The sequence below is a fragment of the Oncorhynchus tshawytscha genome, linkage group LG27 (assembly GCF_018296145.1).
Source record: "Oncorhynchus tshawytscha isolate Ot180627B linkage group LG27, Otsh_v2.0, whole genome shotgun sequence".
NCBI classification, from domain to species: Eukaryota; Metazoa; Chordata; class Actinopteri; order Salmoniformes; family Salmonidae; genus Oncorhynchus; species Oncorhynchus tshawytscha.
Genome location: NC_056455.1, coordinates 16942487 through 16957893, shown reverse-complemented (window position 1 = coordinate 16957893; position 15407 = coordinate 16942487). Strand labels below are relative to the sequence as shown.

At 44.8% G+C, this 15407-nt stretch overlaps 1 protein-coding gene across 4 annotated transcripts in view; it reads left to right on the top strand.

Annotated features, from left to right (window-relative positions):
* Positions 1-15407, top strand: part of LOC112234949 (RNA binding protein fox-1 homolog 3-like) — a 485643-nt gene that overhangs the window by 337112 nt on the left and 133124 nt on the right. Inside the window, exon 1 of one of the 4 annotated variants that reach the window (XM_042307225.1) lies at positions 8979-9679. The exons of the other annotated variants lie outside the window; for them this stretch is intronic. Within the exon in view, the coding sequence (XP_042163159.1) occupies positions 9662-9679 (18 nt within the window). The 5' untranslated portion in view covers positions 8979-9661. Of the gene's footprint in view, positions 1-8978; positions 9680-15407 lie in introns of those variants that run through there. 4 annotated transcript variants of the gene reach the window in all.

Sequence of the window (15407 nt, the reverse complement as noted above, 5' to 3'; positions counted from 1 at the left end):
GTAGCGAGGCTATAACAGTAGCGAGGCTATAACAGTAGCGAGGCTATATACAGTAGCGAGGCTACAACAGTAGCGAGGCTATATACAGTAGCGAGGCTATAACAGTAGCGAGGCTATAACAGTAGCGAGGCTATATCTCAGTAGCGAGGCTATATACAGTAGCGAGTATATACAGTAGCGAGGCTATATTCAGGAGCCAGGCTATATACAGTAGCGAGGCTATAACAGTAGCGAGGCTATATACAGTAGCAGGCTATGACAGTAGCAATATACAGTAGAGGCTATAACAAGCGAGGCTATATGTAGCGAGGCTATAACAGTAGAGAGGGTATATACAGTAGCGAGGCTATAACAGTAACGAGGCTATATACAGTAGCGAGGCTATAACTGTAGCGAGGCTATAACAGTAGCGAGACTATATACAGTAGCGAGGCTATGTACAGTAGCTCTATATACAGTAGCGAGTTATATACAGTAGCGAGGCTATATACAGTAGCGAGGCTATAACAGTAGCGAGGCTATATACAGTAGCGAGGCTATAACAGTAGCGAGGCTATATACAGTAGCAAGGCTATATACAGTAGCGAGGCTATATACAGTAGCGAGGCTATATACAGTAGTGAAGCTATATACAGTAGCGAGGCTATACAGTAGCGAGGCTATATACAGTAGCGAAGCTATGTACAGTAGCGAGGCTATAACAGTAGCGAGGCTATATACAGTAGTGAGGCTATAACAGTAGTGAGGCTATATACAGTAGCGAGGCTATAACAGTAGCGAGGCTATATACAGTAGCGAGGCTATAACAGTAGCGAGGCTATAACAGTAGCGAGGCTATATACAGTAGCGAGGCTATATACAGTAGCGAGGCTATATACAGTAGCAAAGCTATATACAGTAGCGAGGCTTTAACAGTAGCGAAGCTATATACAGTAGCGAGGCTATAACAGTAGCGAGGCTATATACAGTAGCGAGGCTATAGACAGTAGCGAGGCTATATACAGTAGCGAAGCTATATACAGTAGCGAGGCTATAACAGTAGCGAAGCTATATACAGTAGCGAGGCCATAACAGTAGCGAGGCTATATACAGTAGCGAGGCTATATACAGTAGCGAGGCTATAACAGTAGCGAGGCTATATACAGTAGCGAGGCTATATACAGTAGCGAGGCTATATACAGTAGCGAGGCTATAACAGTAGCGAGGCTATATACAGTAGCGAGGCTATATACAGTAGCGAGGCTATAACAGTAGCGAGGCTATAACAGTAGCGAGGCTATATACAGTAGCGAGGCTATAACAGTAGCGAGGCTATATACAGTAGCAAGGCTATATACAGTAGCGAGGCTATATACAGTAGAGAGGCTATATACAGTAGCGAGGCTATAACAGTAGCGAGGCTATATACAGTAGCGAGGCTATATACAGTAGCGAGGCTATATACAGTAGCGAGGCTATATACAGTAGCGAGGCTATATACAGTAGCGAGGCTATATACAGTAGCGAGGCTATAACAGTAGCGAGGCTATATACAGTAGCGAGGCTATATACAGTAGCGAGGCTATAACAGTAGTGAGGCTATATACAGTAGCGAGCTATAACAGTAGCGAGGCTATAACAGTAGCGAGGCTATATACAGTAGCGAGGCTATAACAGTAGTGAGGCTATAACAGTAGTGAGGCTATAACAGTAGCGAGGCTATATACAGTAGCGAGGCTATATACAGTAGCGAGGCTATAACAGTAGCGAGGCTATATACAGTAGCGAGGCTATAACAGTAGCGAGGCTATATTGAGTAGCGAGGCTATATACAGTAGCGAGGCTATAACAGTAGTGAGGCTATATACAGTAGTGAGGCTATATACAGTAGCGAGGCTATAACAGTAGCGAGGCTATAACAGTAGCGAGGCTATAACAGTAGTGAGGCTATATACAGTAGCGAGGCTATAACAGTAGCGAGGCTATAACAGTAGCGAAGCTATAACAGTAGTGAGGCTATAACAGTAGCGAGGCTATATACAGTAGCGAGGCTATATACAGTAGCGAGGCTATAACAGTAGCGGGCTATATACAGTAGCGAATATAACAGTAGTGAGGCTATAAAGTAGCAGCAGAAGCTGTAACAGTAGTGAGGCTATAACAGTAGCTATAACAGTAGCTTTTTATTCGGCTATAACAGTAGTGAGGCTATAACAGTAGCGAGGCTATAACAGTAGTGAGGCTATAACAGTAGCGAGGCTATATACAGTAGCTTCCTATATACAGGACAGGCTATAAATGGATGCTATAACAGTAGCGGTTCTCATATCAGAGACAACTATATACAGTAGCTGTCCCTATATACAGAACCTAAAACAGTAGTGAGGCTAATACAAATAATAGAGCTATAGAATAGCCCAGTCTACTCACACCCTGACCAAACCTAAAAGTAGAGACAGTAACAGGATATACAGGGCGTGATAACAGGGACACAATGGCACTGGTTAGTTGGGCTAATTGAGGTAGTATGTACATGAATGTATAGTTAAAGTGACTATGCATATATGATAAACAAAGAGTAACAGCAGCGTAAAAGAGGGGTTGGGGGTGGCACACAATGCAAATAGTCCGGGTAGCCATTTGATTGCCTGTTCAGGAGTCTTATGGCTTAAAGGTAAAAAATGTTGAGAAGCCTTTTGGTCCTAGACTTGGCGCTCCGGTACCGCTTGCCATGCAGTAGTAGAGAGAACAGTCTTTGACTGGGGTGGCTGGGGTTTTGACAAGTTTTAGGGCCTTTCCTCTGACACCTGGTGTAGAGGTCCTGGATGGCAAGCAGCTTAGTTCCAGTGATGTACTGGGCCGTACACACTACCCTCTGTAGTGCCTTGCAGTCGAGGGCCTTGCAGTTGCCATACCAGGCAGTGATGCAACCAGTCAGGATGCTCTCAATGATGCAGCTGTAGAACCTTTTGAGGATCTTAGGACCCATGCCAAATACTTGTAGTTTCCTGAGGGGGAATAGGCTTTGTCGTGCCCTCTTCATGGCTGTCTTGGTGTGTTTGGACCATTCTAGTTTGTTGATGATGTGGACACCAAGGAACTTGAAGCTCTCAACCTGCTCCACTACAGCCCCGTCGATGAGAATGGGGGCGTGCTCGCACCTCCTTTTCCTGTAGTCCCACAATCATTGCCTTTGTCTTGGTTACGTTGAGGGATAGGTTGTTATTCTGGCACCACCCGGCCAGGTCTCTGACCTCCTCCCTATAGGCTGTCTCGTCATTGTCGGTGATCAGGCCTACCACTGTTGTGTTGTCTGCAAACTTAATGATGGTGTTGGAGTCATGCCTGGCCACGCAGTCATGGGTGAACAGGGAGAACAGGAGGGGACTGAGCACGCACCCCTGAGGGGCTCTAGTGTTGAGGATCAGCGTGCCAGATGTGTTGCCACCTACCCTCACCACCTGGGGGCGGCCCATCAGGAAGTCCAGGATCCAGTTGCAGAGGGAGGTGTTTAGTCCCAGGATCCTTAGCTTAGTGATGAGCTTTGAGGGTACTATGGTGTTGAACGCTGAGCTGTAGTCAATGAATATCATTCTCACGTAGGTGTTCCTTTTGTCCAGGTGGGAAAGGGCAGTTGGGAGTGCAATAGAGATTGCATCATCTGTGGATCTGTTTGGGTGGTATGCAAATTGCAATAGAGATTGCATCATCTGTGGATCTGTTTGGGTGGTATGCAAATTGGAGTGGGTCTAGGGTTTCTGGGATGATGGTGTTGATGTGAGCTATTACCAGCATTTCAAAGCACTTCATGGCTATGGATGTGACTGCTACAGGTCTGTAGTCATTTAGGCAGGTTGTCTTAGTTTTCTTGGGCACTGGGACTATGGTGGTCTGTTTGAAACATGTTGGTATTACGGACTTGGTCAGCACATGCCCGGAGCACACGTCCTGGTAATCCATCAGGCCGTCTGTTTATAGATCTTACTCACGTCGGCTACGGAGAGCGTGATCACACAGTCATCCAGAGCAGCTGATGCTCTCATGCATGCCTTAGTGTTGCTTGCCTCGAAGCGAGCATAGAAGTGATTTAGCTCATCTGGTAGGCTTGTGTCACTGGGCAGCTCGTGGCTGTGCTTCCCTTTGTAGCCTGTAATAGTTTGCAAGCCCTGCCACATAAGACGAGCGTCGAGCCAGTGTAGTACGATTCAATCTTAGCCCTGTATTGACGCTTTGCCTGTTTGATGGTTCGTCGGAGGGCATAGCAGGATTTCTTATGAGCTTATCCCGCACCTTGAAAGCGGCAGCTCTACCCTTTAGCTTAGTGGAAATATTGCCTGTAATCCATGGCTTCTGGTTGGGGTATGTACGTACAGTCACTGTGGGGATGACGTCCTCGATGCACTTATTGATAAAGCCAGTGACTGATGTGGTGTACTCAATGCCATCTGAAGAATCCTGGTACATGTTCCAGTCTGTCATAGCAAAACAGTCTTGTAGTTTAGCATCTGCTTCATCTGACCACTTTTTTATAGACCGAGTCACTGGTGCTTCCTGCTTTAATTTTTGCTTGTAAGCAGGAATCAGGAGGATAGAATTGTGATCAGATTTACCAAATGGAGGGCGAGGGAGAGCTTTGTACGCGTCTCTGTGTGTGGAGTACAGGTGATCTAGAATTTTTTCCCTCTGGTTGCACATTTAACATGCTGATAGAAATGAGGTAGAACTGATTTAAGTTTCCCTGCATTAAAGTCTTTAGCCACTAGGAGCGCCACCTCTGGGTGAACGGTTTCCTGTTTGCTTATTTCCTTACACAACTGACTGAGTGCGGTCTTAGTGCCTGCATCCGTCTGTGGTGGAAAATAAATACTAAAAGTATAGATGAAAACTCTCTTGGCAAATAGTGTGGTCTCCAGTTATTAAGATTCTCTACTTCAAGTGAGCAAAATCTGGAGACCTCCTTAGATTTCGTGCACCAGCTGTTGTTTACAAATATGCACAGACCGCCCCTCTCGTCTTATTGTGTGTGCAGTTCTATCTAGCCGGTGCAGCTTATATCCCGCTAGCTGAATATCTATGTCGTCATTCAGCCACAATTCAGTGAAACATAAGATATTACAGTTTTTGATGTCCCGTTGGTAGGATATTCATGATCGTACCTCATCTAATATATTGTCCAATGATGGCACTTTGGCTAGTAATATTGATGGTAACGGCAGCTTTCCCACTCGCTTTCTGCAGATCCTTACGAGGCACCCTGCTCTGTGTCCTCTGTACCTGCGTCTCTTCTTCTTGCCAATAACTGGGTTGTTGGCCTTGTCGGGTGTCAGGCGTATGTCCTGTGTGTCCTGCTTATTGAAGAAAAAAATGTTAGTCTAATCCGAGGTGAGTGATCGCTGTCCAAATATCCAGAAGCTCTTTTTTCCATAAAATACAGTGGCAGAAACATTTTGTCCAAAATAAGTTACAAATAACGTGAAAAACCCCCACATAATAGCCCAATTGGTTGGGCGCCCGTAAAACTGCTGCCATTTCTTCCGGTGCCATTTTACACACACACACACACACACACACACACACACACACACACACACACACACACACACACACACACACACACACACACACACACACACACACACACACACACACACACACACACAGGTAGGTAGGTAATGAAGTTAATAGCTACCCTGTCGTGTAGCTTTTCTCCATGTCGTTCCTGCTGTCTGTTCCGGTGCTGCTTGTTGTGGCATTGACTTGACTGCAGTGCTTTGCTCTAAGGACAGAGGAACAGTGTGGACCACTTGTTCATTACAAGGTGTGTTGTGTTGTATTGTGTTGCCGTATACACTGTGACAGCAAGGTGTGGCAGGCAGTGTACAGTACGGTACTCACTGTGCCTGCCTCTCACACAGACAGACACACCAGGTCTGGCCCCGGAGTGATATCAGCATCACACACAGGGGCCCAGGCCCCTCCTCGGTCTCACACAACCCCTAGTTACTGTTGCTGAACACTGCCGAGATGCCACGTGAACACTGCATTATTAACATCAGACTATACAGTACAGTCTGTGTGTGTTGCTGTGTTGGTGAACTCAATGTATGTGTACTGTATGTGTTTTTTGATGTTAGGTTATTTTCTTTCTTTCATTTTGAAAGACTAGTTCATATGTTGGGATTGACAATATGTTTGCTGCAATTGAAATAGAACACCCACTGTCGTTTTTCAGAGAATTTCAGGAGACTTTTAAAGTATATTTCCTTAAAATCCTTCTTTCTGCGGTGGCCTATTTCCCCAGCGCTAAAACCTTTGAGGATGTTTCCACCTGTTCAGAAGTCTTAGTTATGAGTCTGATCCTCCTCATATAGAAATATCAATATCTACCTGTGAATAAAGTACATCTGTGGATCCTTACCAGCTGTTCTTGAAACGCTTTAAAGTGAAGTGTCATTAGAGACAGTCCTTCTACAAGACACAGGATGGAGAATCCTTTCTTCCTGTCTTTGGGTCAACCAGCACAAAGCCCATTAGTTTAAGAGGCTGAGACTAGCCACCATAGACTAATAGAGAAATGGGGCTGGGGTGAGAGAACCATGTCTAGTATATACCAAGACCCTTAAGACCCCGTCCTCAAGGCAGGGGCCTGGGCTGAGTGCTCAGGGACCGTAGCTCAATGCTCTCACTGTAAAGATGAGAAGAACAGGGCATGGACCAACAGCAGATATGGGATATTCCTGCTAACAAGCACTAGGATTACCATGAAATATTAAAAGAAAACTCCACTCAAAAACTATTTTTGGTATTTTTTCATTTGTCCGCTGTTGATACAGTCCCACATTATTTTGCATGTCAGCAGTCAAGTTTTCAAGATATTAGACTTTCAAGAAGCAAAGTGTCACTTGCCACATCATCATGGTGATGTGCTTTTGCATCATCTGTAGCAACAGTGGACTAATGAAAAAAATACCAAAAGTCAATTGGGTGGATTTTTCCTATAAAAGGGGGGAGATCCTGAGCTGAGGGTGGCCATTTTAGGGCTGAATAAAGTGCATTTAAGTCCTTTACTTCCTTCTTTCTCTCTGAAAGCTTTAGGCTCTTGGCTCCATAATGGACATCTGAGTCCCCTGGGGGAGTCTAGACGTTGGTGGGAAATCTAAATGGGGCGGGAAAGCCACTAGCATCCTGGTAAACACTATATAGGATGGAAAAATGGAGCTGGTGAGAGAATAGATGTAGGAGAGTAGGAGGAGAAAAACAACATGTCTCGGCCCAGACGCTCCATCTTCTTCCCAATTCCCTTTCTGTTTCCATTTTCATGGGTAATTGAGGGCTGGAGATCCCTGGAAAGGAGACATGGGGATTATTTGATGCTAAAATGCCTTCAAATTCTCATCTTATTTTCTCCATTCTACCTTTTTTCTAATCCCTAAAACCCCAAGTGCCCTGCGTCTTAGCTTCAGTCTGTGATGCACTCTCTCTCCCCCTCTGCCTGTCTCTTTCCCCCTCCTCCTTCCCTCCATCTTTCTCTCTGTCTCTCCTTTTGCTCCCTCCCTTTCTCTCTTTGCTCCTTCTCTCTCTCTCCTTCCCCTCAGTTATTTATGAGGAGGACTTGAAATAGACTTCAGTATTTGATAAAAGCGTGATCCTTAATCCGAGTTGCCTGAGAAGTGCATTTCATTTTTATTTCCCATCAGAGATTGATGGAGGAGTGGGGGCGCTTACCCACCGTGATTGCTAATGTAAATCCATTGAGTCTGGTGGACATGTAAAAAAGATATGGATGACTTGTATGTTAATGCCCACAATAATAGATTGTGTGTACACAGTGCTGGAGAGGCTCTCTTGCGATCTAGCAATAACAAAAGAACAAAGTAGTGAGAAATGCATTACTTATGCATGAGCTGTATTTGACTGAATATTTGGAGTTCCTAAAATAACCGTCTGGTGTTTTACATTTCAACGATCAATTCCTCATTTTTAAAAGAAAATAAAAGGGGTAAGAAAAAAAACAGTTGATAAATTTAAGATGACAGTAACGCCATATGAACGAGGCCCCTTGTGTACACAATTCGCTCAGAGCCAGCTGCAAACTGCAAATTTAACTCAGCCTCCTTATGTGGCAATTACTGATGGGTAACATAACCTGAATATATCTCTTCTGTTCATTACCACAATGTTCTCTATGGCTGGCAAATGTTCTTTAGGATCCTACAACAAATTAGCTCATCCCCCAGGACGTATTTTATTGGATGATCCGGCAGTGGAGGAAGCCGCAGAAACACTCCAGCTCTCCGCAGTCTGCCCTGGTTGCCACAGGGTTAATATTAAAAGCGTTAGCGCCCAGTCGTGTATTGATGATATGTTTAGAAATTTGCTGAGGCAGGCTCATTGTTACAATGCTGTCTAAAAGATAGGCGAGCCTCCTCCCTCCCTTCCCTCCCCTTAACAGCCGCCAGATGGAGAACACACAAAAGCGTGTCTCTCGGCACCCACACCCACAGCACAGAGCTTCATTCTCACCCTAACCAAATACTTCTTTCATATGCCATACCTACTGCATATGACTACCAACTACAATTTGGTCCATCTGAACCCCCTTGTTTTTTGTTGTTGACCACTCTATTTCTGGTTGATCCTATAGCTGAAACAAGATAGACACACGCACTGAACACACACACACACACACACACACACATCCTTTGCAGAAAAGTAGAAAAGAGTGAGAACAAGCTGATGCTCCTAGTTCCCCTTGGCATACTTTCAGTACATTCAGTCTTTATTGGTGCTCCCTGCAGTGTTTTCTCTCTGCTCCTCATACAGCTGAAGCTGCCATAACTTAAGTACATCGTCTCAGTCAGTCAGAAAGTGAAAAGAGGAGAGTGATCTTCTCACTCCCGCCTCAGATAGCCCGCCACCATCAATAGCATCATCATCAACAGAAAACCCCTTCCCCCCCACCCTGCCGCTCTATCCATCAGCCCCCACCAACCCCCACCACCTCCATCCCCCACCCTGGGATGCTGAATTTTACAGTACCGTCTGTGAGATCCCGATTTGTTCGGCGCGCAGCACAGCACCCCTCTATGCAGAGGAGCACGGCTCCAGTGGAGGAATGCTGGAGGCAGCTGTCAGGCGCAGGCTGCTCCTGCTGTAGTTGAGCCTCCGCGCTGTACTGACTGATTCCACATTCACCAATAAGAGACAGCACAAGCCAAAGAGTGAGAGAAAATCGAGTGGGAGAGGGAGTAGAGAGAGAGCAAGGGAGAGAGGGAGAGAGAGAGAGCAGGATAGAGTGAGAGAAGGAGAGAGAGAGAGCAGGATAGAGAGAGAGAGAAAGTGAGTGGCGTGGAGAGGCAAGAGTATCAAAAGAAAAAGGTTAGAACACCTCCCAAGCTTTCCTCTCTCTCTGTCTGCTTCTTCTCTGTGAGGCTGAAAGAAGAGGAAAAAGGCGGCTTTTGAAAATTGAAGGGCAGAGGAAGAAGAGAAGAGGGGAAAGCTAGTCGAGCCCCATTGAACAGTTGAGAGGGAGGGCTGCCCCAGTGGAAGAGGGACCAGTAAAGCACTCGTTCCAAACGGTCGGACTCGCTTCTCTTCCTGACGCTCAAACTGGCTGGACTTGTCCCGCTGCTCAACCCCACACTCTCCGCCGTGCCTGCACCTCACCTGTCCCACATCCGAAATGATGATGTATTTTTGGGTGAGTACTGTACCACAGAGTTGCTCTCTTTTTGTTGACCATTGTGTTGCCTCGAACTGCAGAGGAGGTAGAGTGTGTGTGTGTGTGTGTGTGTGCTCAGAGATGCGTGTGGTGTGTGTGTGTGTGTGTGTGTGTGTGTGTGTGTGTGTGTGTGTGTGTGTGTGTGTGTGTGTGTGTGAATGCTCAGTGTGTGTGTGTGTGTGTGTGTGTGTGTGTGTGTGTGTGTGTGTGTGTGTGTGTGTGTGTGTGATGTGTTAGGAACATTGCAAAACTACCTAGTCGGTGGTGATTTCATTGGTGCAGTTTTGTCGCAGTTGGTCAAATTGTGTTTGCACACATCTACAATTGTTCCATTTCTCTTCAGTTGTGGTCGGGGTGTGTGTCACACTTACCAAATGCATGAACAGAGCTGATGGTTATTCAACTTTCATGTGTTGTTTTATTGATGGGAGAGCACTGGGTTGTTTAACCATATTTTATAGAAGCCTGCCACTAACCTCCCTTTTCACCTGAGATTTATTCAACCTCCTCACCAAAGATTTATTTAACTGGATGTTATTTTCACCTTACCATATTTCTGCCTCCGTTCACACTCTGCAGACATAGTTAACAATTAAACCAACCGGCATGTATGGACCATTTGAAGCTATATCTGTTTGTTTTGACCAGTTCCTCAAACTGTTGCTGCTACACTTTCGGGGCCACATTTTGGATTCACTGTTTATCTGATATCTTCTTTGAACGTATTTTAAAGGGGTTTTATTTCCCATTTTATCACCCATAGCTTAGTCCTTTTCATTCCACTCTAAAACATTTGGACCATAAATAAGTTGTGTAAAACATACAGTAAGAGTGTGTACAGTGCTTTATCCAGAGGTGCTAATTAATTGTGTATGAGATCATTGGTAATTAGTCAGGTCAGTTGTGTCTGCTGTGTGGTTTTCCATTCCCTCCCCACCACAACCGTCCCCAACTCAATACCCTCTGCTATTCCTCCCTTCTACGTTGAGATGTCTACAGTAATGCAGATTGCAGCTCTTTGCAATTTCCATATTAATTTACAGACATACATTTTTTCACAACCATCCGTACCAAGACACAGTAAACTTAAGGATTTGAAAAAAAGGATTTGAAAAAAACACTTTCCCTCCAATTTTTGCATTCTGATCATAAAGCTATTGAACTGTGGTGGAATTTGGGTTGCGTCTGTTGTATAGTCGGAACGCAGGGCGTGCTTGTGGCTATCGATTGTCAGTTTTGGATTTCAGTGAGGGAGAATCAGCTGTGAGGGAAGATACTCAACTCTACCAGCCTCCAGTTCAGTCCATTCTGAGCCTCAGAATTATTTGTTATTTTCCATTAAAGCAACAGCCAAGTGTATGAATAATACAGAATGTTATATATCAAAAACATGACATAAATTGGAGCCCTAGCTGCTCCCCTACTCCCTCTATAGTACTGCAGTTTAGGCAGAGTAAAACTGTCCGACACAGGCCTACCCAGCAGTCAAAGCAATGAAGTGTTCCTGTGAGGTGCTACGTGCTAACAGGGGTTTGATGCTAATTGGGAAAGGCATCTCCATGTCTTTGAGCGAGCAGGCCTCTTTGAAGGTGTGTGTGTGCCACGGGCTCCCTCGCTCAATCTAGCCTGACTACCCTCCTCTTTCACCGCCACATCTCAGACATTCCCTTCCTGTGCCACACAGCTGCATGCTGGGAGAAGTTGCGGCTTGGGCATGGACAGTTTGGCACAGAGGGGGCCTGGCTGGCACTCCTGGAATCTTTATCTAACCCAGTTAATCTGGGAGAAGATTTACACAATGCTGTGGTGTGTGTTGTTGTCGCCCAGCATTTAGTTACTGTGGCAGGGGAGGGAGGAAGGGAGCGTCTCTCCCATTTGAGGTGCAGGTGTTGAGCATTACCTGTCGTCCCTCCGGAGGACTGTCAGCACTGGATCAGTCTGGGGAACCTGTGAGCTCCCCTCATTAGAATATTTATTCACCAAGCAGATGTTCTTATCCGGGGCAATTACCTTTGGCTTACATTTCCCTGCTGCCCCCTGATATAGATGAATGTGTATCCAAAGACAGGGCCTGGTTATGCAGCATACTCCTGGGTACCACTCACCATCATCTCCTCCTCCCAGAAGTAAATCTCCAAACAGCAACAGACCGTCTGGTCAGTGTTAGTTACTGCCCTCATCTCCCCAACCACCACCTCCACCTCTGTCACTAGAAGTGGAGCAAACCGGAATAATCCTAGAGATGGACGATTGAGAAATGGAGAGGGAGGAATGGATGGGTGGCCATTCTCTTCACTCGTTTGTTCCTTTGCATTAGAAGAGGAGGCAGGAGGGGAGAAAACATGAATGTTTCTGTCTTCCCCTGAATGCCATGAATAATTGAGCAGGGCAGGGTCCTGGCTGCTGAGCAGAGAGCCTGGTAATGGGGGTAGAGCAGAGTGAATATATGGCTGTCTTGGCTGGTGTGGAGCGTTGGTTTACTGTTGACTTCCCCAACACACCACCAACACACTCACTCACGCTACAGATGTAGGATCTTAATTTGAGCCAGTTTACTACAGCAGGAAAATAATCCTGAAGCAACAGGAAATGGGAATTATTATGTGGATTATAATTAATGGACATTTTTGAATGGGTTGATACATTCTTTTGTTAGGGAAAATCAAGTCAAAGTGACCTCAAATACAATACAAGTTTTACATTTCCATTGCAGGAAAGTTCTCCTACAACAGGATGATCAAATTACTGTAATGGCTGTGCCAGTCCCCACCACTGAATCCACCAAATCTTTCAGTATGTTTGACCTACTGTATTTGAATGGTTTGTTTGTGTGTTTGAAACAACATGGGGTTCCATGGCTAGACGATGTCTAATGTGTTGGGGTGATGCATCACGTTACTGAGCCAAGAGGTGATTGGTTGTATTAGATATAAATAAAATAAAACAACTCTGGGAATACTCTGTCCCAATGTTCGTGATTCAGTATTGTAATGGCATCATTATGAAAAGTTAGTGTTACTATGTTTTATCAGGAAAGAAAAGTCTATCAGGAAAAAAGAAATCTGAACAAACTACAGTAGTTTTGAAAGACTCATATTATCCAGAGAGTCATGAAATGAGATTAAAACAGTTACAATATTTGTAGCAAAACGTGCATCTACAATATCTTTATCTGTCTGACTAGTGGAGGCTGTTGAGATGCATGGAGGACTGCAGTGTATGGAAGTAGAGCTGATCAGCCGCTCAGGACGGGAGGCCGGGCAGCAAGTCCAGGCTGCTGGTTTCATATTGCAAGATGAAGTGTCTCTGATCGTTTGTTAATGTATTAATTGATCTGTGTCCTCAGACAGACGAATTAGGAGTAGTGTCATGTAGACTCTTTAGTACTCCCTGAGACGCTTTCATTAGCTGGTGCTAGCCGCCTCTCCTCCACCCCCATCCCAGGCCGCTGTCGCTGTCGCCACACACTTACCTGACGGCCCTAATAACTCTGGACTCTTCTATCTCAGCCGCCAGGAAGAACTTGGGGCTTACATCATCAAACGAGAGGTATTTCCTTTTTAAGGTGAATTTTAGTAGTGCTTCACTTGAAGGGAACTTGTGAAGATGTGAGGTACATAAATCAATATGAAGTTACTCGTAACATGGGATAATGGCGGTTAATAACCATTCATTAACTTTCATAGGCATGTTTTACTATTCACATGACACGCAGACACGGGCTAGTGTCATGGCATGCCATAAACAGAGTGAACTTTGGTGTGCTATAAAGCTTTGTGGAGAAACTATTATCGTCTACATTCTCATGGTTTTTAGCAGGATATGTTTTGTCTTATTTAATATCAAGACAATAATGGCTGTGTCACCCCAACAGTTGAACAACTTTCAGCCTCCAAAACTTGTGGAAACATCGTAATTGCACCTTCCCTCAGAGCATTTGAAAGAAGGCCTGCAGATCAGCACTTCAGACATAGAAACAGGAAGAAGAGACGGGGTATATTTCAGAGATCCCCAAATCTGAACCCATTCCTTTAGTCTGTGGGATCATTAGCGATCAGTAGCTTTAATTTTCTGCGCTTTTGCACTCTTCCCCCCAGGCCTAATGGGTCTGGAGCCCAGCTAATTGTAATTAGACTCCGACAGTGGGTTTTACTCGCAGGATTTTCACACCGCAGTCCTCTTTGATATTAGCTGTACAGCTGATAAGGAGATTAGATACTGGAGAAGGAAGAGAATGGAGGGAGAAAGGGATAGAAGGAGGGGGGGGGGCTCTTCTTAAACTACAGAAAGACACCTACATGGGGGAAATCACTGGCAAGTTTAGCTGAGGAAAATATATCTGGACGCAGTAAAAGCCTTGCGCTCGCTTATTGTACCTGCTATCATTAGCACTTTCATACACATGGTCAGCCTCCCAGGGAAAAGTCATTATCCAGCTGTGCTGTTATTTTTCTGCTGTTTTCTCCTAGTGGAGTGTGACTTCAGGGCTAGAGCCAGCGCACCGTTTAATGCCTTCCAACACAATAAAGGACTCTAGCCTTAATGATGTGGGATTGGATGGCCTTGCCTCAGGTTGTCCAGGGGCTTGTGAGCCGTTACTGGGACGGCCATTTTGCCTCGGCGCTGTGGAGGCTACACGTCAATTCAGCTCCAGCCATTCCAGAGAGAGGAAAAATAAAATCTGTTTTAGTGATTAAAGGCCAGATCGTTCAAGGGGCTTTTTGTCACGAGGCTGAGATGGAGAAAGACAGAGAGGAACTGCAGCTTTAACAACTGCCTGGAACAATGAACAGCAGAGGAGCCAGTTTGGTAGTAAAATGGAAACTGGCTAATGCACATACAGTTGAAGTTGTAAGTTTACATACACCTTAGCCTAATACATTTGAAATCAATTTTTCACAATTCCTGACATTTAATTCCAGTAAAAATTCCCTGTCTTAGGTCAGTTAGGATCACCATTTTATTTTAAGAATATGAAATGTCAGAATAATAAGTATAGAGAATTATTTATTTCAGCTTTTATTTATTTCATCACATTCCCAGTGGGTCAGAAGTTTACATACACTCAATTAGTATATGGTAACATTGCCTTAAAATTGTTTAACTTGGGTCAAACGTTTCGGGTAGCCTCCCACAAGCTTCCCACAATAAATTGGGTGAATTTTGGCCCATTCCTCCTGACAGAGCTGGTTTTTAGGCCTCCTTGCTCACACATGCTTTTTCAGTTCTGCCCACAAATCTTCTATAGGATTGAGGTCAGGACTTTGTGATGGCCACTCCAATACCTTGACTTTGTTGTCCTTAAGCCATTTTGCCACAACTTTGGAAGTATGCTTGGAGTCATTGTCCATTTGGAAGACACATTTGCAACCAAGCTTTAACTTCCTGACTGATGTCTTGAGATGTTGCTTCAATATATCTACATACTTTTCCTGCCTCATGATGCCATCTATTTTGTGAAGTGCACCAGTCCCTCCTGCAGCAAAGCACCCCACAACATGATGCTGCCATCCCTGTTTTCCAAGCCGTTTAAAGGCACAGCCAACTTAGTGTATGTACACTTCTGACCCACTGAAATTGTGATACAGTGAATTATAAGTGAAATAATCTGTCTGTCTACAATTGTTGGAAAAATGACTTGTGTCATGCACAAAGTAGATGTCCTAACCGACTTGACAAAACTATAGTTTGTTAACAAGAAATTTGT